The sequence below is a fragment of the Macrotis lagotis genome, chromosome 5 (assembly GCF_037893015.1).
Source record: "Macrotis lagotis isolate mMagLag1 chromosome 5, bilby.v1.9.chrom.fasta, whole genome shotgun sequence".
In the NCBI taxonomy this organism is placed as follows: Eukaryota; Metazoa; Chordata; class Mammalia; order Peramelemorphia; family Peramelidae; genus Macrotis; species Macrotis lagotis.
This window is the reverse complement of record NC_133662.1, coordinates 36,674,021-36,698,883: the sequence shown is the minus strand read 5'-3', so window position 1 is coordinate 36,698,883 and position 24,863 is coordinate 36,674,021. Positions and strand designations below refer to the sequence as shown.

General features: G+C 37.9%; 1 protein-coding gene across 2 annotated transcripts in view; it reads right to left on the bottom strand.

Annotated features, from left to right (window-relative positions):
* Positions 1–5,809, bottom strand: part of LRRC1 (leucine rich repeat containing 1) — a 161,007-nt gene extending 155,198 nt beyond the window's left edge. The window contains exons 1-2 of one of the 2 annotated variants that reach the window (XM_074237215.1): positions 5,588–5,803; positions 5,295–5,355 (exon numbers count right to left, since the gene is read on the bottom strand). In XM_074237215.1, the coding sequence (XP_074093316.1) occupies positions 5,295–5,355; positions 5,588–5,709 (183 nt within the window). In that variant the 5' untranslated portion in view covers positions 5,710–5,803. Of the gene's footprint in view, positions 1–5,294; positions 5,356–5,587 lie in introns of both variants that reach the window. The other variant, XM_074237216.1, reaches the window with a different exon arrangement.
* Positions 5,810–24,863: the final 19,054 nt, after the last annotated feature.

Genomic DNA, 24,863 nt, shown 5'->3' with positions numbered 1-24,863 from the left:
ACTGGAGGTAGAAACCAAAAATGAAGAGGCAAAACAATTTGCCCAGTGTCACACAGGCAATAAGTGGTATCGCTAAAGTTCAAACTCAAGCCCTTTTACTCTCAAACCTGTGCTAAAAATCATCCAAAAATAAACAAACAAACAACAACATTCACATCAGGAGTTTTAAGCTTTTGGGGTTTGGGGTTTTTTTTTGGGGGGGGAGGTTGGTATCATTTTGTACTCTTAACAGTCTGGTAAAATCAATTGGATTTCAGAATAATGTTTTTAAAGGCATAAAATACAAAGATTACAAAGGAATCTAAATGGTAATAAAAATGAGGATGTCATTTTTGTTCTCATCCAAGTTCAAAGACACCCTGAAATCTATCCATAGACCATTTAGGGTTTATGGATCTCAGGTTAAGAAAACCTGATTAATTAATTTAATGACCAATTGAAATGCCATAGAAAAATGTTGTAAAATATCTCCATATTCTAAAGGTGAGGGTTGTTTTTCAGTGTAAAAAACAGTTTCATGACCCCATTTGGTATTTTCTTAATAGAGATAACTGAAATGGTTTGCCATTTCCTTCTCCAACTCATTTTATAGATGCCCAGAGTCACACAGCTATTAAGTATTTGAGGCCAGATTTGAAGATGAGTCTTCCTGATTCTTTGGGCTAGCATGCTATCCACTTCATCACCTACTAGCCCTCTAGAGGGGATTGACTATATATATATATATATATATATATATATATATATATATATATATATATGTATGATATATTACATATGCTGTGTCCATTTGTCCTAAACTGTGAGTTAGGAAAGGATTTGGGGAAGCAGATGAAATGTAAAAGAAAAGAATCAATAAAACATTTTTGAAGGAAAATAAATGCAAAGGAAATAATGTGTGGAAGAGAACACAGGGATTCATGAACAGATTATACCCAATTATCTCGATCTTTTTAATAAAACAGGATGAAAGGCCACCCTCTGAGAATAAGGGATGGATAAAGTTCTTGGAGGCTTAAGAAGATCTTAAAGTCTAGAAAGGCTGTGTTAGAGATATGAAATATTAACATAAAAAAAAAGGAATGAGAAACAGCAAAAAAAGACTACATTGAAGTTAAATAATATTAATCTATTGAGACCAAGTCATCAGGTTCTGCATTCTCCTGCAAGAGTGCTTTGTAGAGGGGCAGCTGAGTGGTGCAGTGGTTAGAGCACCTGGCTCTAGAGTCAGGAGGACCTGAGTTCAAATCCTGCCTCAAACACTTAATAATTACCTAGCTGTGTGACCTTGGGCAAGTCACTTAACTCCATTGCCTTAAATAAAGAAATTTTTTTTAAAAAGAGTGCTTTATAGTCCAGAAATAGGTTGAGAGAAATTAATAAAGTTGAACTGAGACAGCTGAGAGGAAGGGCATAAAGGTTAAGAGATCTTAAGATCATTATATGAGTTCAACTTCCATCATTTAGGGAAGAAAATTACTTTAAAGGTCATTTAATCCAAACTCTTTATTTTACAGATGAGGAAACTAAAGCCCAGACAAATCAAGTGACTTTTGCAAAGTCAAAGACAGAGAAGAGGAGGGAGGGAGGGAGGGAAGGAGGGAGGGAGAGAGGGAGACAGAGAGAGAGACAAATGTATATTCATATATGTATATGTATGTTTATAAATATATATACATATATATACACATAAACACCCTTACATGGGCATAAAGTTATTGATTTGTGAGAATGATAGAATCACAATTTAAACCCAAACCCTCATCCTAGATCCAGCACCCTGTTCATCTATCCACTGCACCAGTCCTTGTATATTTATTTTCAGAGGCCCATAAAGGTTAAATGATTTGCCTAAGTCACATAGTTCTGAAAGTATCAGAGGCAGAATTTGAACCAGGCCTTCCTAGCTCCAAGTCAGACAGCCAAACTTTATCCACTATGCCAGACTGAGTGCATTCATAGCAAATCATTACACTCTTTAGTCTCTCAGTAAAAGATTAGGAGGCCCTTAAACCTATCAGCCTGAGACTCAGTCCCCTCATCTATAAAATAAAGAGATTTGATTAGATCAGAATTCTCTATTCTTTGTGTGGGAAACAGATACCTTTAGTCTCCAAAGAAATCTGTGTGGTGGACAGAGTCATACTGAGAGAGGAAGTCCCCATGGAGAAGATGGGAAAAGTAGATTTCGAAAAGAGAGAAAAGAAAAAGATACAAATGATTTTAACATTCTACCAGGTAATACTTTCATGTTCTACTGGAAGATCCAGGTGCAAGATCCCTCAAATAAAAGATTTCAAGGATCCTTCCAACTCTTAGAGGTGACAAACTAAGAGGTTCCAGTCATGAGTAAGAATGCTTAGTGAAACAAAAGTAGATCCCATTGCTAGGGATAACCAAATTCAGGAGTCAAGAAGAGCAAATCAAAATGATGACAGTAAATCTAATTTTTTTTAATGAATTCTGAAGAACACAGTAAGAGCAATGGTTAACCTTAGAAGAAATGTCTCTAAAAGGGCTTCTTGTTCATTCACTCCCCTTGACACAATCTCTTTATGCAACTGAAAAATTTCCATTTGGTGTCCTCAAAAATAACTGTCATTTCCAAAAAACTTAAAACCATCATTTTCCTTAAATAAAAAAAGCTATACAGAAAAGTTCACAAAAGTTAACACAACAAGGAACTCAACAATTTACATAAGTCAAGAGGGATAGATGATCTTGGTCCAGTGAAAAGAGCACTGACCCAAGAATCTCTGAGGATATAAGTTCAAATCCTGTCTCTGTTGCTATTCCTTACTATCTGTATGACCTTGGTCTCATCACTTAACCTCTATCTATCTCAGTTTCCTCAGCTATAAAATGAAATTGGACTAAATCCATCCAGTCCTAGATCTATTATTTAATCTTGAAACTCCACAGATACTACCACAACTGACTTTTCCAGTTTGAATATCATTTTCACCCATTTTGTATGGATGACATCTTTTCCGGCCTCTGAAAATGATTAAGTTCCTTATTTCCTTTTTTTTTTTAGATTTTTCAAGGCAAATGGGATTAAGTGGCTTGCCCAAGGCCACACATCTAGGTAATTATTAAGTGTCTGAGGTCGGATTTGAACCCACCCAGGTACTCCTGACTCCAAAGCCAGTGCTCTATCCACTGCACCGCCTAGCTGCCCCTAGTTATGTATTTCTATACTGATTGGCTGGCAACCTCATCTAAAGATCCCATAACTAATTAACAGCACATTTATACCTTAAACCAAAGATAAAGCAAAAAGATAGACCATAAGTTTGAGAAATGCCTTTGAAAAGTAAATACCCTGGAGAAAATAGATGACTTTTCTGCCACTGAACTTTGAAAAGAACTCCCAACTCAAGGAAATCCTCATGTTTTACAGACCCTGAAGAAAAAGTAACTTAGTACAATAGATTAACAATGAATTTAGAATCCCAGAGTTTGAATCCCAACTATATCACTTAACTATGTAGGAAACCTTTGGTATACAAATTAACCTCTGTGGACTTCAGTTTTCTATTTTGCAAAACAAGAGATTTGAACTAGATGATCTCAAAGGTTCCTTCCAACTTTAGCTCCTGTGCAAAGGGTAAATCAAAAGCATATCTACAAAAAGGATAGTATTTGAAAAAGGTAAGAAAAAAAATTATACAGTTCTGAGTTTGGGGGTTTTTTTTAGGTTTTTGCAAGGCAAACAGGGTTAAATGGCTTGGCCAAGGCCACACAGCTAGGTAATTAAGTGTCTGAGACTGGATTTGAACCCAGGTACTACTGACTCCAGGGCCAGTGCTCTATCCACTGCGCCGCCTAGCAGCCCCTAGTTCTGAGTTTAAAAAAAAACTGTCACTAACAGGGATCTAAGCATAAGAACAAAATGGCTATCACATCTAAGCATAAATTTCAGCAAATTGTCTTTTTTGTGATGATGATTTGGAATAACAAGCAAACTGAGTGAAGTACAATTATTTATAAAATGTAGAAACCCTCCCTAGCAGTAGTAGAGGAATATAATATATTTCTGAGACTGAAAAAAATGAAATTCAGAGTCAATGAGACATTAAGTTCTATGACTCTGTATACCTTTAGAGCTAGTGAACTTTCAGTTCCTTCAAACCTCTGAAGGGGGCCATTTCTCTCTGAAGGTCATTCATTCTTCACTTTGGCTCCCAAAGTGGGTATGGAGGTTATTAAATGCTCTGAAAATCGGAAGTCCCCTATCAAAGTACTATCAGGATGTATCTTTTGACAGGTTGGGCTGCAAATGAGTGATTGATTCATTGCTTTAAACAACTTAAGAGAGAATGCACTACTAAGAATCCATTAAATCTGGATATCAAAAGACTACCTTCCTGGAGTCTGGATCAAGAAGTAAGGCTGGGACAGCTAGGCAGTGCAGTGGATAGAGCACTGGCCCTGGAGTCAGGAGCACCTGAGTTCAAACCCGGCCTCAGACGATAACTACCTAGCTGTGTGGCCTTGGGCAAGCCACTTAACCCCATTTGCCTTGCAAAAAAAAAAAAAAAGAAGTAAGGCCAAGTAAAGATTGTGCTGGTTTTTATTTAGGTACTAGAAGAATGGGCTGGGTACTGATAGGAAAGAGAAGGACAAGCAAGGTGGGAAAGAAAAGGGGGGAAGGGAGAAAAGAGTACACCTTTCCAGCAGCAGGGCCAGGCATTCAGCTTTTCAGCAATGGACACAGGAAACACATCAAACTCCCCACACCCAGTTCTCTCTCTACTATCTTTCACTGTGTCAGCTACACCCAGTGCCAACAGCAGGACCAGCCAATCTACAGCTGTCCTGAGCACAGCCCACCTGCCGATAAGGTTCAGAACATATTCCAATGAAGATGCCCAGATGGGTAGGCTGACTGGACATCTTCACAACCTAGAGAATCCTAGCTGCCAACAAGGAAGGAACGAACTGTCTAATCTCTGAAAGGGGCTCCCCCCTTGGCCAGTGGCCCTGAACCTCGAAGTTGAAGCCCCTGGGGGGAAACTCCTTTCTCCAACGGGTTTGGGATGAGAAACCTTTCTTCATAGATTCAAAGATTTTGAACAAGAAGGAACCTTAGGAACCATAAAGGCCAAGGCCCTCATTTTACAGATGGGGAAACTGAGACCCAGAAAGTAGAAATTACTTCCCCTGGTTCACCCAAGTTCTCAGTGACACAGTCAGAATTAGAAGCCAAAGGCTCTGACCCTAAATCTAGCTTAATAGGGAAATTGCTTCTTTTATCATTATGAAAGAAAGTGCTCAGAAGTCTAACTCACTGGATTTCTGTTCCATAACTTGTCAAGCCCAATGAAGTTTTCTAATTGCACAAGTTTCGACCTTAAAAAGAAGTAAAACAAAATTAAACTTTTTTCCGCCCGTGGGGGGGGGGGGGCATCGTGTAAATGGGGGAGGGGAAGGAGGGAAGCAGGTGAATGAGGTATTGGGGCACCTGCCCATCCAGACTCCCCAGGGCTGGTGGGGAAGCGGCCGGCGGGAGCTCCCCGGCCCGGCCCCGGGTGAGCCCGGGCGCCCCGGGTGAGCCCGGGCGCCCCGGGCTCGGCACGCTCACCTCGGGCAGCTCCCGGAGCTGGTTGGCGTCCAGGAGCAGCTCCTCCAGGCTGCGGGTGTAGCGGTAGATCTCCTCCGGGACGTAGACCAGGGAGCAGTGGCGCTTGTCGATAGTTTCCACATGACGGTTACACCGCCACAGGGGGATGCAGTGAAACATCGCAGCGGCACAGGAGCGAGGGCGGCCGCCGCCGCGGCTGCGGGGCAGAGCGCGCCGGCCCGGGCCGCTCCGCCAGCCCCCGCCGCCCCGCCGCCCGCCTCCACGGAGCCCGGGCCGCGCAGGCTCTCCCCCCACGACCGGTCCTCCTTTCCCTCCGGCTTCGTCCCGGCGGACTGCGGGGCGCTCCCAGCAAGCTCGGCCGCCCGCAGCCGGCTTCCAGCCCGCCTCCTCCCGTATCCCCTCCCACTCCACCCAGCCTCCAGCCTCCCGCCCGGCTCCGCGCAAAAGCTTCCTACTTGCCCCCGGGCCGGCCCGCGCTGACTGAGCATGCCCAGCCTCCGCTGCCGCCCGAGGGAGAGCCGCCGAGGAGCTGGTTGTGCTGGCACCGGGATCCTGCAGTCCAGGTTTTACCAGTCGCCAAAAAGGGGGGAAGGGGTCCAGAAACTATCGGACCCCCAAGTCGAGATCTCCCTCTGAGCGCAACCGCCTCAGTCAGGGATGTGATTCTCTCCCTAAAGTGGAGTCTGGGAGGGAATGGGGGCGAGAAAGAAACAAAGAGGACCGCAAGGGGGACTGGGGCAACTGAAGAAAGTAGACCTAGGCTGATTTAATGCTACCCTTTTCCATCTCTCTAGCTCCGAAAAGTTTCTCTTCCGGGGTCAGCTCCACAGAACCAGACAAACACATCGGGCACAGTTAGCCCTGCTCCGACGCGTCTGTGCGGCCACCCGACAAACCCCATCCTCCAGCCCCTCGTAACGTTGTCGCTGCAACAAGTGCAGCTGGCCAGCCCCGGAGTCAGGCGTTATCCCAGAGTGGGGGGAGTCTCTTGGGAATGGGAGTGGACAAAGGCCAATAAAAGGACCTTGTTCAGTTCCCCATAATCCTCTCTCCGCAGCTGGGAGCTCCCTGGTGGTGCCCTAACCAAGCAGCTTGTTATGATCTGGCAGAAACCCCAATCTTCTTAGTTCTAGTCCTGCTTCTCACACAGTTCTCTGTGACTGTGGGCAAGTCGCTTAACCGAGGCAACTCACAAAGACTAATATACAGTCGTGATGGTAACCAAGAAAATAACAGTCGATTTTTAAAAAAAATTTCTTTTCTAAAACTGTTATCTTGTTGTCTCTTGTACTTTGTTTCTTCCTTGGGGATGTGATTTCTCTCTCATCACATTCAATTTGGATCGATATATGCCATGGAGACATTGTAGAGACTGGCAGATTGCCTTCTGTGGGGGTGTGGGGGAGGGAAGTGGGATTAGGGGAAGAATTGTAAAACTCAAAATAAATAAAATCCTTTAAAAATGTGTTTTTTCTTCCCAGTTTATAGATTCTTCACATGTAAAATCTGTCCCGCTTCTCCCCCTCCCCCCATCCGGAGCCTCAGTTTAGGCTTCTCGGGAGTACAGCGGTCATCTAGGAAAAGGAAATGAATCAGAGGATGCCCCTGGACCTGTTCTGCCCTAACTACCTGTTTGTTTCATGTCGCCCACAAGAACTGGTGCAGATTGAAACGTTCTAGTATCAAGGAGTCCAAGTCTACAAACTGATATCTAAGCCCTTCATTTTCATAAAGAGTAATGTCAAGCTACTACAGTGTGTGTTGGTAAAGCAGGACAAATGCGCAGATAATGTCACTGTCAGTTTTCTATAAACATTCCATTCAAAAAAATATTTTCAAGGTACTTAACGATGTGCAAGCTGTTGCTGGTTGACGAAGATACAAGGTGATGTTTTATGACTATCATCTTTTGTACTCATACCTATGATAAAGAGAGCAGGGTCTTTTCTGCCTTCAAAGAATCTGTAATTCTTCTCAAAAGAAAGTAAAGACACAAATAACTATGAAAATAACAGACACGTGAATGAACTAGTGCTGTAATAATTATATTTGTAATGCACTTCACAGTTTTCACTGCATTTTAACATATGTAGGATCATAGGATTTAGGAGGCAGTAAAGAACTTATAGGTAAACTGATACAAACCATTCATTTTTATAGGTTAAGAAACAGAGATCCAGAGAAATTAAGATTTGTCAGAAGTCCCCGGTAGAAGGTAACCTAGCCTAGCCCTCTGATCTCAAATCCAGTGCTTTTGGATTTCATATTCAGAACTAAGCCCCCAAGAGATAAGAACTGAACCTCACTGAGGTTGAGATTAGACCAAGATCAAGAGACCAATGAGTAGTCAAGTGGGGCTAAAACCTGTCTTCTGATTCCTTATCTACTAACAGGAGTCACTCTCTTTGCTACTAAAATGATCTGTTTTCCAGAACTTGCGATATTTCAGGGTCTATACCATTTTTTCCAACTGTACCCTTAACCCCCAAACTCACTGACTTTTGTTCTCCTGTCTCCTAACACACTCTATGTTCTATTTACCTGTTTAAATTCTCTTGTTTCAAAGCTGATTTCAGGGGCTACCTCTTCAGAGAAGCCTTCCCTATTCACCCCCTCTCTCCCCATAAAAGCCTTCTCTTCAAATTTTTCTAGATCACATTGTCGAAATGTCCCGTCTATCTTTTTTCAAACTGATTTGTGTACTTGTATTTCTATTAGATGTTTCTTAAAAATAGAGAGCGACATTTGTATCCTTACAATCTATTATAATGCGCCTTGAACACTGGTAAAGCTTAATAAATTATCCTTGAATTGCTCACTGAATTGAACTGATTGCCCCTGGCAGGGACAAAAAAGGTTTACTTTCTCGGTGACAGACGAAGTTAAGGAAGATAGGTAAATAACTTCCTTAATGTCCCTCCCTATTTCCATCTTGCTCCTCCTCCTTAGTGTTCCTTCACTTTCAGATTCAACTATCAATAAAGGCTGTACCTGTACCTGTTTCCCTTATCCTTACCCTTCCCTCCTTTACTGCAATTGCTAAAATCTGGAGATGTGGAATCCACAGGCGCTGCAAAGATTATGTGACTTGGAGTTGAGCATGCTCAGTAGCCAAGGCAGATTTTGGTCACAAGAAGCTTTTGCAGCACAGCAGCAGCAGCAGCTCTGAACTGCTGCTCCAAAAAGCAATGCCACAGCTTGCCACTATAATGCCCTATAGTCCTGGGAGTAGAAACTATGCAAAGTAACAATATAGTTTTACTATCCAAAATTATCGTACTTCCACCTCTATGCCCTTATTCAATTTTCTTTCTCATGAGAAAACAATTTCTATAAAGAGGATCCTTTTTCCCATCTCAACCCTCTGTAGAAGGACTATCCTGTGGAAGGACTCTAAGTATCCCACCTTACTCATTCTTCTGTCCCTTGTTCCAGTTCTTTCTCCTGGGTACTTGGACATTCAAAACTACACAGACTCTCTCTCTCTCTCTCTCTCTCTCTCTCTCTCTCTCTCTCTCTCTCTCTCTCTCTCTCTCTCTCTCACACACACACACACACACACACACACATGCACACACACACATAGATCCACCTATGAAGTCATACTTTAAACTCAGTCATTAAAAATGCTAACCAAAAAAACCGTTCTACTGTGATACCAGAAAAAACTAACTGCTAGCAAATTTGACCTTGACTTAACTGCTTAAAAAGGGGGGGCACTCCCCATCTCCAACCCAATAAAGTCAGAAATTGATAGAAAAAAGGCAGCAAACCTGATTCTCCTAGCAAATACCATTAAGTATTTTCAGAAGTAAATAATCATTGACCATCTTAAGGTTCAAGTTTTATTGTAAATGGTTTAAGTGATATTCCATAAATGAAAATTAATTTAAGGAAAACTTATTATCTTAAGAGTCAGTATTATGAGGAGCTAATCTGCTAAATGATCATTAATTGAAAAAGTTGTAACCACATAAAAGAATCATGATTCTCAAATTGAATACGAACCAGAGAATTATTAAAGTTGAAAGAAAACTTTGGCATTATCTCATCTAAGTCTCACCTCCAAAGAAGGTAAGTGACTTGTCCAAGGTCACACAGCAACATGTCAAACATGTATCTTTTTTTCCTCTTCTTGCAGAGTACAATAGAGTAATACAAAGAGAGGGAAGCCAGATAATAACAATAGGAACAATTCTAAACCTCTTTAGAGTTAATTAGTTTCACTACACAACTGATGACAAAGTGTCAAATTCATCTTTTCTCTCTTGGTTGAGAAGAGATATGTCAGGTTCTCATCAGCCCAAGAAAGGGGAAAAAAAGATTGGGAGGTAGAGAAAAGGGTGGAAGGAGTAACAATGCTCAGTAGCAACTTGGTGGCATAAAGCACTGACCCTAGAATCAAATCCACCTCAGACACTTAATACTTAGCTTTGTGACTTTGGGTAAGTCAATTAACCCATTGCCTTGCAAAAAAAGAAAATAATTAGAGATAAACTAAACACTGTGTTAGAGCAATCCTGTTTCAAATTGCCATGACTTAGAGACTTCCAGAATCTGAATACCTGCTCTCAGGTAGAGTTGCAACCAAATTATCCAAAAGAAATGAGATTCTACCAAATGTTTTCATAATTTTAAAGTTAATAAATTAAATTTTAAAATTAAAATTTTACAATTTTATAATTTTTTTTTAATTCAGAGCATAGATTTGTCTGAACTAAATCTCTCATGTTACTTTTTAAATTTAAATCAAGTTCACAGGGTTGAAAGAGATCCCAGGAGCTACTAGCTCATAGCAGAACAAGAATCCTCTCTCCTATATGCCTGAAGTAGCATGCTTTTTGCTTAAAGAACTCCATTGAGGGAGGGATGTATGCATACATGCATGCATACATATACATATACATTTACATGAACATATGTGTACATATGTACATATACACATGAATATATATGCAATGTACATATATATACATATATATATGTATATATATATATCCTGAGTCAACCAATTTAATTTAGGGGTATATATCTAATTTTTTTTTTTAGTTTTTGCTAGGCAATGGGGTTAAGTGGCTTGCCTAAGGCCACACACAGCTAGGTAATTATTAAGTGTCTGAGGCCAGATTTGAACTCAGGTACTCCCGACTCCAAGGCCAGTGCTCTATTTACTGCGCCACCTAGCTGCCCCTAATATATCTAATTATTAGGAAGATATTTTTTTCCTATCTTTACATTTGCAATATTCACCCATTGATTCAAGGTCATTTATTCAGTGAATATTTATTAAGCACTCAGTATGTTCAAAACACTGATAGGAGCTAGGAATATCAAACCAAAACAAAATCTCTTCCCCAAAGAAGTTTATATTTCATTAGATAGACAACTGTGTCTGAATTTCTTTGTTTTATCCTCATATATACACAGAATTTAAGATATTGATCATTCAGAATATCACAATACTGTCTTTACTTTCCTCCATTCTTTGCTTCCAGAAGTTACCAATAAGCACCAAAGATGATCCATGAACTTCACTTCTTTCTGCCCTTTCCTGGTTACCTGATAAAAGGACTAATAAGTGAACAAATAGACAAGAGTCAACAGTGTTATGTTTTAGTTAAAATGCACATTATTGTCATTCCTGCTAATCTGATTACCAGATTGATAAAAGGAGAAGCTAAAGTACACGTATTATTGCCATATAGAAAACATGACAGAAAAAATTGAATGAATAAAATAAAACTATGATTTGTTCGCATGTGAATGAGAAGGGAAATTTCTGAGCAAGAATTACTAATAGTGAGACAAAGATATCTGTTCTTAGGAGACCACAGATCTGACAATGGAATTATGAAGAAACAGTTCCACTCCCTACTCCAACCCTACCCTTTTCCTTTCCTGCATTTGCATCCTCATTCCATCAGTCTAGAAATGGGGTAGGAATGGGTTTGGGAGAGAAGCATGCCTCTTCTAGGATCCATAAGTTCTTTGATTATAGGATCATAGATCTATAGCTGAAATGTATCTTTAAGAGGCAATCAAGGGGGGCAACTAGGTTGGCCCTGGAGTCAGGAGGACCTGAGTTCAAATTCAGCCTCAGACACTTAATAATTGCCTAGCCATGTGACCTTGGGCAAGTCACCCTTAACCCTATTGCCATAAATAAAGAGGCCATCAATCCAACTCCTGCATTTTTTCATGAGAAAATTGAGACACAAGGAGATAGAGTACAGATTCAAATTTAGGTCATCTTGTTCCATCATTCTTTCTTTCTACCATTCTTTTCACCATCACCAAGGATAATAAAAAAGTTCAATGTGCTTGTCAGATAGTTTCTCCCTAGTTTTTTTCCTTCTGTGTTCTTAGAATTGTCTACTCTTAAATTATAACAATCCAATTCAACAAGGCAAAGGAGAATTCCATTAGGAGAGGAAGAAATACTTTTTGCCATTTTCATTTTTTAGCTATCTTGTCAGTCTAGAGACTATTGGGATTAATATTAGCATTAGGCAAATTTTAGCTAAAGTAAAAATTGAAGGATGCCATTTTGCCAGTCAAGAAAGTAATTTCCCACAAAATTAACCTATTTAAAAAGAAACACAAATAAACTTGGATCCCTATTATTTCATCAAAGCAGTGAAGATGTTTCCTCAATGCAGAACAGTGCCTGCTTTGTAACTGCCAGTCTTAGTGATACAGCCATTATGTGGGATAAGTAGGACTGGAACTCACATTGTCCTAATGCCAACGCCAGTTGCTATTTATTTATCAAGCTATCTAATTAACTTTGGGGGAGGGGGGATCAGGGTTAAGTGTCACACAACTAATAAGTTTCTGAGTTCAGATTTAAACTCATGTTCTCCTGATTCCAGGACATGGTACTCTATCCACTATGCCACCTAAATGCCCCTATTTTAAAATACTATGCAAGTATATAAAAGGTTTACCTGACTGGTCAAAAGTAAACTTGAACATTCCAGAAAAACAATTTCAAATCATTGTAGATTGCTCAATATTTCCTAGGAAATTGTCTGAGTTGCTGATTTTCTTTGAGCTTGTATAGGCTTCGTATGATCTCAAAGCATCAATAATGGCACTTGCTTAGAGTTGAAACTATCTAAAAAGTAATTATGTCAGCAACAATTTTACTAATGAGTCTCTAAAGAGGCCAGCATATTTTTAGGATCTAATAATCCTTGGCCTGTTTTCAAAACTCAGTTCTTGCAACCTGACTTCTTCAGGTGTGAGACAACCTGGAGTCCTCTCTGTCAATGATTCAGTTATTACTATGTTACATTACTAGGTCAACTACCAAATCTCCTACATGATGATTATAGAATGCAGAATTTTTTTTACGATGTACTAATCATCTTCAGAGGTAACAATTTATTTTCTTAGCATGTCTGTAGTTTGAGAGTGAAAATGGCATTCAGTTCCCTACAACCTGGCACCTGGAGGGAGCTAAAAATTAAAGAGCTTGGGTACAAAGATCAGGATCTGATATTAATATGGCACTATATTTGATACAACTTGAGCTAGTCTCTAGTAGGATTTGACTCTACAAGTATGTAGAAAACCAGACACAAGAAAATCCAGGCTTAGAGTTCACCTGATTTTAGAGTGAGTTTTCAGATTACCAAAAAATTCAACGGTTGACTTTACAAAGAGATTTTGCTAGAGGATTTTTTCCCATATAGTCCTGATATATTCATCAGGTGAGAAAATATCCTGATTGTCCATTAGGTGTGAATAAAGCCTGTATGCTTCCCAGGTATGATAAGAATTCTATTCTGATTGACTGAAGGATTTGATCTTACTCCTGCTGCTTGGGTAAAACTATCTGAGTTCCTCTGGGACTTAGAGATTAAAATAGTTGATAAAGGAAAGGATAGAGTCATAGTACCTGCATCAGGAGCCAAGATCAGACTGGATAGAAATACAGCAGGGGCAGTTAGATGGCGCAATAGATAGAGCACTGGCCCTGAAGTCAGGAGGAATTGAGTTCAAATCTAGCCTTAGACACTTAATAATTATCTAGCTGGGTAACCTTGGGCAAGTCACTTAACCCCATTGCCTTGAAAAAAACAAACAAAAAAAGAAATACAGCAAAGATTCTTGGGGGGGGGGGTTGTTACCCCTTTGCAAATTTGTTCTCTAAGCGTTAACCCACCTTCTCTGGACTCCATATGTACTTGTAGAAAAGTATGTCACATGGGGGCAGCTAGATGGCACATGGAGTCAGGAGTACCTGGATTCTAATCCAGTCTCAGACACTTAATAATTGCCTAGCCGTGTGGCCTTGGGCAAGCCACTTAACCCCATTGCCTTGCAAAAACAAAAAAAGTATGTCACATATTTTGGGGTGTATATTTGTATAGCTGTGCCCAATACTCCTTTCTAAAAGCAACTTAAGTCATAACTGTGATGAGAAGCATACTAATGGAAAATTCATGAAAATTAGATGAACAGTCCTACCTTTAAGATTTAACCCTAAAATTTTGAGGGGGGGAAAAGTGACAGTTGAATTCTGAGGACCACTGGCCTACTGGGTCCAGAGCATGTGCCATATTTTACATAACTAAATCTTCTGGTGCAATTAATAATGTGATATAATTCACTAAAATTCAATTTACAACTTTCTTAAGGACCATATCTTAAGGAATGTTCTTAAGGAACATTTCATTTACTCTAGTATTGTCATAAATATAATCTAATCATACAACTAAATTGTTGTTTCCCACTACCAATACAAGTATTGATATGAGTACTTAAAAGCTATAAAACAATAATTATGTGAAATCTTATCACAATTTTATTCTACCTCAGACCTCATTAGAAACCTAAGTGGAAATGTGGAATGTTTAGAGTGAAAGGAAGAAAGATAAATTGTTAAAATTCATTTAAATAACTGGTGAAACTCAATATACACAAAGAAAAATCATAACAAAAAAATCAGATCAGTACAATCATCTATCTTAATACTAAGGTCTGATGGTGAAATGTATCTCCTCTTAAGAAAGAGTAGTGTGCACAGCAGTAGAGAATTAGGCATATATTGCCAGTTTGTACTGCTCTGTCATGAGGGCAGATTTTAGTATGGATTAGTGGCAGGGATTAAAAAGTAACAGAGACATAAATGCATAAATAAAACTTTTTCCCCCAAAAGAAAATTGTTCAAACTTTTATAAGCAAAGAAATATGAATTAAAACGAATTTCACATAACAGCAGAAATATATCAAATTGACAAAGACAGTGGAAAAGCTAAACTTATTGTTGTTTCAACTGGGGGAAGCAAGTATAGTGTTATATTGCTGAAATTATTTTGGAACACCCCTGGCAATATAGAAAAATATTTATGGCTGATTCTATCCTTCATTCATACTACAAGGATTATGCCCTAAGGGTATCATTAAAAGGAAAATAAAACTTCTGAAAAATTCATAATTTATAAAAATGAAAAACAGGAAATAATCCATGCACCCAAAGGGAAATGCCTGAAAAAATTGTTAGAGGTCAGTGTAAAGGAATTATTATTATTATTATTATTATTATTATTATTATTACATCTCTAGGGTGAGTAGTGTATGTAGAATTACTATTTCATCTGCATAGGAAATTCTCAATGTAGAAACAACACCCACAGATGCTGCTTGACAACACTTCTGCATTTGACAGCTTAGAATGTTTTCTAGACCATTGAGAAACGACTTACCCATCCCGACGTTGTTATTACCTGTCAGAGATAGTTTTCAAAATCAAACCTTTCAGGCTGCAAGGCAAGATATTTAGAACTTCTCTCATACCCATAAAATGATAAAAATGGGGAAAAATCTAAAGACCTTTATTGACATGATTTACTGTGGAAAAAAAATAGAATCATAGAATCAGAACAACATACATGCTATACATAAGTATAAAAAAGCAAGAAAATCGAACAAGTATACAGATTAAAAAATAAATTAGAAGAGATGAAAGAACCAAATTCAATAGATTTCAACAAATATTAGTTAAGTAATTCTCAAGAGTGCTGTGTCGGGCCCTAAGTATACAAAAGCAATATCAAATCAGTCCCAAGATGTTTTTGTTATTTGATTAAATTTTTACATACGTTTAGCAAAATAAAAATTTTTATATTTTATGATGTTAAATATTATTTTCTTCTGTAATTTGATTAATATTGTTGCTAATCATCAAGCTTATAATTTTAAGAAAATTTATTGGCATTGAAACTGCTATAACTCACAACCCTGGACATGAAGTCAGATTACTGGATTCTGGTTGCAGCTCTGCCATCTAGCTTTGTTGCTTCTAACAAGTCATTTAATGAGCCTCAGTTTCCTTAACTGCAATATGGGGACATTTCTTTAACTTTCCATTACACTGTTAAAGGAATCTGTGAATTGTTCCAACCAGTCTAGAAAATAATTTGTAATTATTTAAGAAAAATCAATAAGCTGTACCTATCCAGTGATCCCACTACAGGGTCATATATTTCCAAATGATCAAGGAGAGAAATCTTATCTATACCAAAATATTTTACTCTAATAGAATAACATTGCTCCATAAGAAATTACAAATATGAGTAATTCAGAGAAAATGAAATAGTTAATAATTACATATGTGCTAACTATGTGCTAGGCTCTGTAAAAAGTGCTTTGCTTATTTCATTTGATCCTCACAACAATACTGGGAGGTAGATGCTATTATTATTCCCATTTTATAGATGAGGCAACTGAGATGACAAGAGGTTAAATGCCTTACCCAGGGTCACACAATTAGAAAGTACTGAGGTCAAATTTGAGTTCAACTCCTCTTTTTCTTTTTTGATATGTATTACATTATTTGTGCTTGTATTTTAGTTTTCTTACAAGCTCCTCATGGATGAAGAAAGTGCCTTAGGTTTTTCTGGTTTGTTTTTAATGTTATTTTGTTTTATTTTTTACATTTACATGCAAAGAGAGTTTTCAGCATTCATCTTTTTGTAAGCTTTTGAGTTCCACATTTTTCTACTCCCTTTCCTTCCCTCTCTCTTCCTTGTGGCAGCTAGTAATCTGATGTGAATTGTATGCCCACAATTATATTTAATATATTTCAATATTTGTCATGTTGTAAAAGATGAATCAGATCTAAAGAGGAAGAAAACCACAGAAAAAAAGCAAAAACATAAAACAAGTTTTAAAAAGTGAAAATTGTATGATTTGGTCTGTATGCAGACTCCATAGTTTTTTCTCTGAATGTGCATAACATTTTCTATCACAAGTTTATTAGAATAGTCTTTGATCACTTGTTCTCCTGGTTCTGCTTGCTTCACTCAGCATCAGTTCATGCAAGTCCTTCCAGGCTTTTCTAAAGTCTACCCACTCATGATTTCTTACATTACAATAATTCTCTATCACATTCATATAATATAATTTGTTCAGCCATTCTCTAACTGATGGGTATCCCTTCAATTTCCTTAAATCCAGGTCTTGATTCTAGGCCTGGAGTTCTAACCACCTAGCAGAGAATCATGGGAAGGTTTGCATGAATTGATAGAGAATCAAGAAGAGAATAAATAAATATGACTGCAATAATATGTTGGAAAGTGACATTAAGGCTACTGAACTCAAATTAATTGCAACTACTAGTCTAGATCCCAAAGAACAGATAATGAACTATAATTTCCTTTTCTAGAGAGAGAGGTGGGACACAATGGGAGAGAAATGTTGAATATATGAAGACATACTCTCTCTGTTGTTCAGTTTTGCATAATTTGTTTTTCTTTGTTACAAGGGGAGGGTTCAATTGGGAGAGAAGTCATAGGTAAGGAATGACTATGATGTAAAAAAAATCAATAAAACTTGGAAATATTTTCATTATGAAGTAATGCTTATAAATCACTCTATAAACCAAAAATAATGGGGAAAATGAATATCACTCTAGCCTACAGCCAAGATAAGGGTCTTGATTTTTCCATTCTCAAAATAATGCCAGGCATTTTTTCCTACATGTCCACTCCCATTCCTGAGAAACTGTCTTTACTTCTTGCCATTCTTAACTCATACATACTTTCACATTCTTCCTCCTCCCCAAAGAAACTTCCAATCAAAATGGTTTTTCTATTGCCACCTAAACATCTAAAGATTCCTTCACACAATTGTGTAAATACTACAGTGTTTATTTATTTATCAACTTCAGTTGATATTTGTTCAGTTATTGCTAGTCCTCAGCTCTACTACCAACCCCCGAGGCTGTAAAACAATTCCCTATACTTTGTTATGTTGGAACCATTGTTATCTAAACACTATCCCAAAAAAAGATCCTATTTTTCAGTTCCTCCCAAAATTTCTCCATCTGAGTGACCACCTCATCTCTTAATTCATGGAAATTTCCTCTCAGAGCAACCCTCTCCCCTTCCTCAGGGAATATCAATATGCCTCCAAATGTTGGTTGCTTATCCTTCTTTTTTGAAGAGGATCAAAATGACATCACTATGTTTGAGTCAAGTTACAGGGTATTTGACTGTAGCTTATCAGTTTAATACAAACTCAGAATGCTCTACCACAGGTGGGGCACAAATAAGTCATGTCAACTTTTGGGATGGATTCTCTAAATTGTACATCTCATGTCACTATAGCAGGACTCCCAACATTTTCCATTCCCAATGTTTTGGCTTTCTATAAACTTTCCCATACTATCAATTCAATAGGAAAAAAAAATAAATCTGGGGCGGCTAGGTGGTGTAGTGGATAAAGCACCAGCCTTGGAGTCAGGAGTACCTGGGTTTCAAATCCGGTCTCAGACATTTAATAATTACCTAGCTGGCCTTGGGCAAGCCACTTAACCCCATTTGCCTTGCAAAAACCTAAAAAAAAATAATAATAAATAAATAAATCCTAGAGTTTATGTACATATTTATATGAGGTTGATCAGTTTCAAAATATACAGATTCAAGAAGAAGAAAGTCCCTGAGTGAGTTGTCACATAACTGAGATGTTTCTAACCTGAACTACATATGAAAATTAAATTAAGATTAATTTTTTTCTTAATAAAAGTTTGGCACATATCATTTTAGTATTATAAAAACTGCCTAATATTTTTAACTGTTTAATACCTCATTTTATATTAACATTAAACTTGAACTAAGACTGCTGATATAAAAGATACCTCCATCAGGAAGTGTGTCTGAATAGATATAAAATAATGTTAACTCTGGCCTTAAGAGTTGTCTTCTGGGGGCAGCTAGGTGGTTCAGTGGATAGAGCACTGGTCCTGGAGTCAGGAGGACCTGAGTTCAAATATGGCCTCAGACACTTAATAATTACCCAGTTGTGTGACCTTGGGCAAGTCACTTAACCCCATTGCTTTGCAAAAAAAAAGTCATCTTCTGAATAATTTCCAGTCAGATATGAGAGTTGAGATGATCTCAGTTTCCTTGTCTGTAAAGTAAGGGGGTTGGAATCAATAGCTTACAAATTCCTTTTCTTCTGTATACTATGATCCTATGACTTCAGTTCTTTTATAGTTGTGGAATGCACATCTGGGGCTCTCAAACACACCCTCAGGCAGAGCTTTGGAACAAATGTTGTGTCATAAATTCAGAGAGAGCTATATCTGGATGGCCTTATTACCATTAGACTAGAAAACTGAACTCCACCCTGTCAAATGTGGCTACTGCATGCAAGATTCTAGAAGAAGGGAAAAAATGTGAACTCAACAGATTACTTTTCTAGCAACTTTCCTACCAGTTAGCCTACTAAAGAAAACATTCAGAGAAATGTGTATTATAACAATACAGCAATACACATTTTATGGAGCTGTGAATTAGTCCAGTCTTGTGGGAAAACAAACTGGAATTATTTGAGAAAATTCAATTAATTGTTTATATCTTTTGAATTGAGGATTCCCACCAATGGGAATGACATTAAGAGGTCCAAAACAGAAAGTAAAAGCCTAAATTTATAGGGTACGTATGTGATGCTTATTAAAGGCAGGATTTTAATTCCAGTATCCTGAGATAATTCTCTTTCTACTTTTTGTAGTCATTTTCTTTTTACAGAGTCCTGTCTCTATATTCAGAAAATGTAAAATAGAATCCTACCTCTCACATCACAATACTTTTGTGACCTTGGGCAAGTAACTTAACTTTCCTTGCTTTAGTTTCCTTATTTGTAAAGTAAGCTCTATGATCTATGATCTTATGATGCCATAAGCCCATCCATTATGAAATGACTAAATAAGTTGTAGCATATGGATAATAAAATATTATTGTACCCTAAAAAATGGCAAATAAGAGGAAAACAAGGAAGCACCATAGCATATATGAACTTACACCAAGTAAGCAAATTTAGGAGCACAATGGCTACAATAATAAATGTAAACCAACATTTCTTAAGAACTTATCATGTAAATTAAAAAAAAAAACTCTTAGAAGCAATGGAACTCTGAGTTATAAAAGTGATGATCCATCTTGTCTTTAGAAACCAGAATATGAAATGAACTTTTGTCCTCTCAGTAACAGGGAGTGGTGGTGTGGCCTAAGGACTACAGATTTGGAATTTTACATATGCCATTAAACTTGATGGTTGTATTATTGATAGGCTGACTTATTTGTTGTGGAGAGTTTTTTCCCCTGTTAAAAGGATTATGGGATATACTGGGAATAAGTGTGATGTAAAATAAAAGGTATTAGTAAAACCCAAAAAGAAAAAAGGCACTTTCACATCAAGAAAACTTTTGGGGGAAATCTAGACAATGATGTGAAGTCCTTCCCCCAGAGAGCCTCAGAGTTGTGTCTTTGTTTGATTCTAGCTCAGAAAACCACTGCATTCCCCCTCAAGGCTTGTGGCCAACCCAATTATTCACAGTCAACTGATAACAGTTCTAGCTAGTCCTCAAATGTCTGAGCTAATGTTACCTCCTCAAGACAGTAGAACAACTTTTCACAGTATATTGCATCCCATTCCCACAAGTTCATGAGGCTTCTCTAGTTACAGTAGTACTACCACATTGGGTAATCCGCAATCTGGACATGTCCAATCAACTCTAGAAGGCTTGTCTAATTATAGTGATTACTAAGTATAAATATCAAATCTTTTCTAACTGTGAATTGGAAATAGGGTTTCCACTTCACCATGATCTCAGGTAATCTTTACATTTTTATACAGGTGAAAAAAAAATACAGACTCCCTCAAGGAGTTTACATTCTATTGGGCAAAAGGAATAGGGATTTGACATATGCAGTTAAACAATTCAAGGTAGGCAGTGATGAGAACAAAAGAGATATCCAGAGAAAATACTCTAGGGATATGTGAAGAAATAGTGAGCACTTTCAGCTATGAGATAGGGTATGATTGGTGTTTGTGGAGTGCAGTAGAAACTAATTCATGAAAAAGATGGGAACCCAGCCAAGAATTAAGGGGAAATAAACATTCTGAAAGAAGATCTGTTGAATTTAGGAAACAACTAGTGGTCCATTTCTGAAACAATGTAGCACAGAAGTATAAAATAGTATAATATAGAAGGGAAGAAGCATGAAATAAAGCTTAAAAGTTAAATGGAAGCCAGATTAGGGAGCATATTAAATTTCAGACTGTTTATCTCTGTTTTAGAGATAATAAGGAGCTACTGAAAGAAAGTAACATAGTCAGGCCTGTTTTGTAGTAAGATCTTGCAAGATGCATAAATATGAATTGGAGATAGGAGAAAGACTAGAAGCAGAAAGATAAATTGTGTGTGGGGGGCCTCTCTGATAACCTAGCTGAGTAGTGATGAGGATCTATTCTAAGATGGTAGACTTGACTGATGGAAAAGAAACAGATGAAAGAAATATTGTAGAATCAGCAAGAAGGTAAAGGAATGGGAAGAGAAAGACAGGTTAGTAGATCAGGTACTGGCTTTGGAATCTAGAAAACCTGGATTCAGATCCTACCTCAGATATTTGTTGGCTATATGACTACAGTCAAGTACTTTCAGTCTCAGTTTCATCAATGGAAAAATGAGTTTGAACTCAATGTCCTCTAAGATCCTTCCCAACTGTAAATCTAGGATCTCATAGGTCCATTGTTCTGAAATCTTCAGCCAAAGTGATCAAGAGGAAACTGGTACTCTCATTAGGAGAAGGGAAAATGGAAGAAGCAGCAAGATTTGGGAAAAGATAAGATCCATTTTGGATAAAGATGAGCATAACTTGTCAGGGAGGAAAGAATGAACCAGTGATGATGACCCATGAAGGAATAGTTGGACATGTAAAAAGAGAAACAGGTAAAATCAGCAAAAGGAGGAAAGAGTTTTAAGGGGGTTGTTATCTGTTTCTAAAGCTGCAGAAAGTGGGGCGGCTAGGTGGCACACCGGCCTTGGAGTCAGGAGTACCTGGGTTCAAATCTGACCTCAGACACTTAATAATTACCTAGCCATGTGGCCTTGGGCAAGCCACTTAACCTTATTGCCTTGAAAAATCTAAAAATAAAAAATAAATAAAATGAATAAATAAATAAATGAATGAGCGAATGAATGAATGAATGAATAAATAAATAAATAAATAAATAAACAGATAAACAGATAAATAAATAAATAAATAAAATAAAGCTGCAGAAAGGTCAGAGAGCCTGAGAACCAAAAGAAGATTGGGTTTGGCAATTAAAAGGTCATGGGAAGCCTGTGAGAGTATAGTTGTAGTACATACAGTAAAGGGATCAGAGTTATATTTTGAGATCTTTGGAGATGGGATAGAAATATGTGGCAAGGACTAAAAGAGCTTCCAGAAGTCACTGTGTAGGGAAATCAAAATTTTAGAGGGTGAGAATGTGGCAACCAATAGCAGTGAATTTTCACCTACGGGTTCTTAATTATAGAATATAAGGTAGTAGTACACATAACTCATTTTAGAAATTTAGTAATATAAAGGAGGAGAAAAAATTAAAAGGAGGAGAGGTGTAGATGATAGCTCGAGGGAGTAGCAAGGTGAAAGGAAGGTATTTTTTTTTTGTTTTTTAGGTTTTTGCAAGGCAAACGGGGTTAAGTGGCTTGCCCAAGGCCACACAGTTAGGTAATTATTAAGTGTCTGAGACTGGATTTGAACCCAGGTACTCCTGACTCCAAGACCGGTGCTTTATCCACTATGCCACCTAGCCGAACCTGGAAGGTATTTTTTTAAATGAGAAAAACCTGAAAATCTGTTTGTAAATACTGTAGAATGATCCAGTAGTCATGGGAAAAATGGGGAGGTAGGAAACAAATATGGAGCAGTTAGCCTCGAGAAGAAAAATAGTTATTTTTCAGACTAGAGAAAAAGGAGAGAAGTTTTGAAGTATGGAATATAAATAAAAGCATTCACAATGGATCTCTTTTTTTTAGTACAAGATGAGTTTATCTTCTGAGGTGGAGCTGGGGTAGAGGTGGAATTGAGGGCTTCAGGAGTTTTGGAAGAGTCAGAATGGGGAGTGTGATAGCTAGAGATGGATAAAAGATATCCTAGTAGAAGTGAAAGCCCAGTAGAAGTTATTATTATGAGTTATTATGATAATACCAACTTGTATTTTTCTATTAATTAAAAATTTATAAACTGTTTTACATATTTTATCTCATCTGAGTCCCTAAATAATCCTGTGATTGTTATTAATCTCAATTTACAAATAAGGAAACTGAGATTCAGAGAGGTTAATTGACTTGCCCATGGTAATACAGTTAATAAATATTAGAGGTGACATTGGAACCCAGTTGTTCACTCTAAGTCCAGTACTTAATTTGTAATGGGTCCAGTCAGCCTTGTTTTGTAACTTGTTCCATTAACATTCTAGCTTTGGGGTAGGAGCAGAAAGTCAAATAATTGAGATAGTCCAATGATAAGGATTATCTAGGGACTGGAGAACAAAGAAATTATAACAGGCAGGCAAAGTATTTTGTTATTCAGTCATTTCAGTCTTCTCTGACTCTACAAGAGCCCATTTGGGAGATTCTTGGCAAAGATATTGGAATATTTTACCATTTCCTTTTCCAGTTCATTTTATGAAAGAGAAAATTTAGACAACAGGATTAAGGACTCGCCCAGGGTCACACAGCTAATAAGTATCTGAGATCGGAATTGAACATGAGTCTTCCTGACTCCAGGCCTAATGCACCTAGCTGCCCTCAAACAGGGTGTAGGGTAAAAAATAAATTAAGAACAAAGATGATGGATTGGGAAAATGGAAGGAACTGAGGGGCCAGAAATTGAGGTTGGAACTGAGTATCCTTTTAGGAAAAAGTAGAAGGTTCCAATAAAAGAAGAAAATTCCCCATTTCATGATTTTGATAGTGGAACAATTTTTAGTGATAATGAGGTCTAATGCATCAGCACCTCAGTGAATAATTAAGATAGAAGAGAAATAGGAATTATAGCAGTTAAGAAGTTCAACATTATCAAGGATAAAAGTAGCAGTTTAGGCAAATTGTGAAGCAAGCAGAATATAGCAACAAGAATCTGGATAGACTGACACAATTAAATTGTGCTTCAAAAGAAGCTAAGTTTTGGTGAGCAAAAGGAATGTCTGGAAATGGTGGAGGATAGAAAGAAATATGTCAGCTCTTCCTTCTGATCCCATATGTTATCAAAAGAGAGGCCAGTATTGGAAAAGAAGGATGTCTCTCTTCATGGGAAAACCAGTTTTGGTGAAGGTCAAAACATGAAACCAGTATGTGAGGAAGAGATCTAGGAAGAAGTGAAGTTTGTTAACTTTAGAACAAAGATTCCAAAGTGGAAGAAGAAGAAATCAAAATTGTAGAGGATTGAGAACGTAGGCACCAAGAACAGTGGTCAGTAGTTTTCACATAGAAGTTTTGAATTACAGGCACTAAATCAAAGGATAAGAATGTGCTAACCTTGGAGCAAGATAATTCTACCCAAAAAGGGGACACTTATAGCTCAAACCTGCTTCAAGATTCTAATTAGAACATATATTCAGGGTTTCTCAAGGAGAGTCCCCTTGGATGATCTCAGGAGGAGAGGGAAAAGCAAAAGCATATGATCCTCAGGATGTTCATAGATAGAGGAGCCTTATGCCTGGTATCTGTGAGATTCTGCCAAACTTGCTTTCACTCTTTTCCTTGCCTACCACAATCCATTTCTTACCCCTATCTCTTTCCATTCCCCAGTGCCTGAAATGCACTCCTTTACCTCTAGTCATAGATTCCCTTTAAGATTCAGTTCAAGTATGGAGGTTTTCCTGCATGGAAGTTTTCCTGAACCCCCAACTGCCAATGCCCTATCTCCCAAACATACTTTTATTTAGCTACTTTGTATGTTTGTACATAAAATAT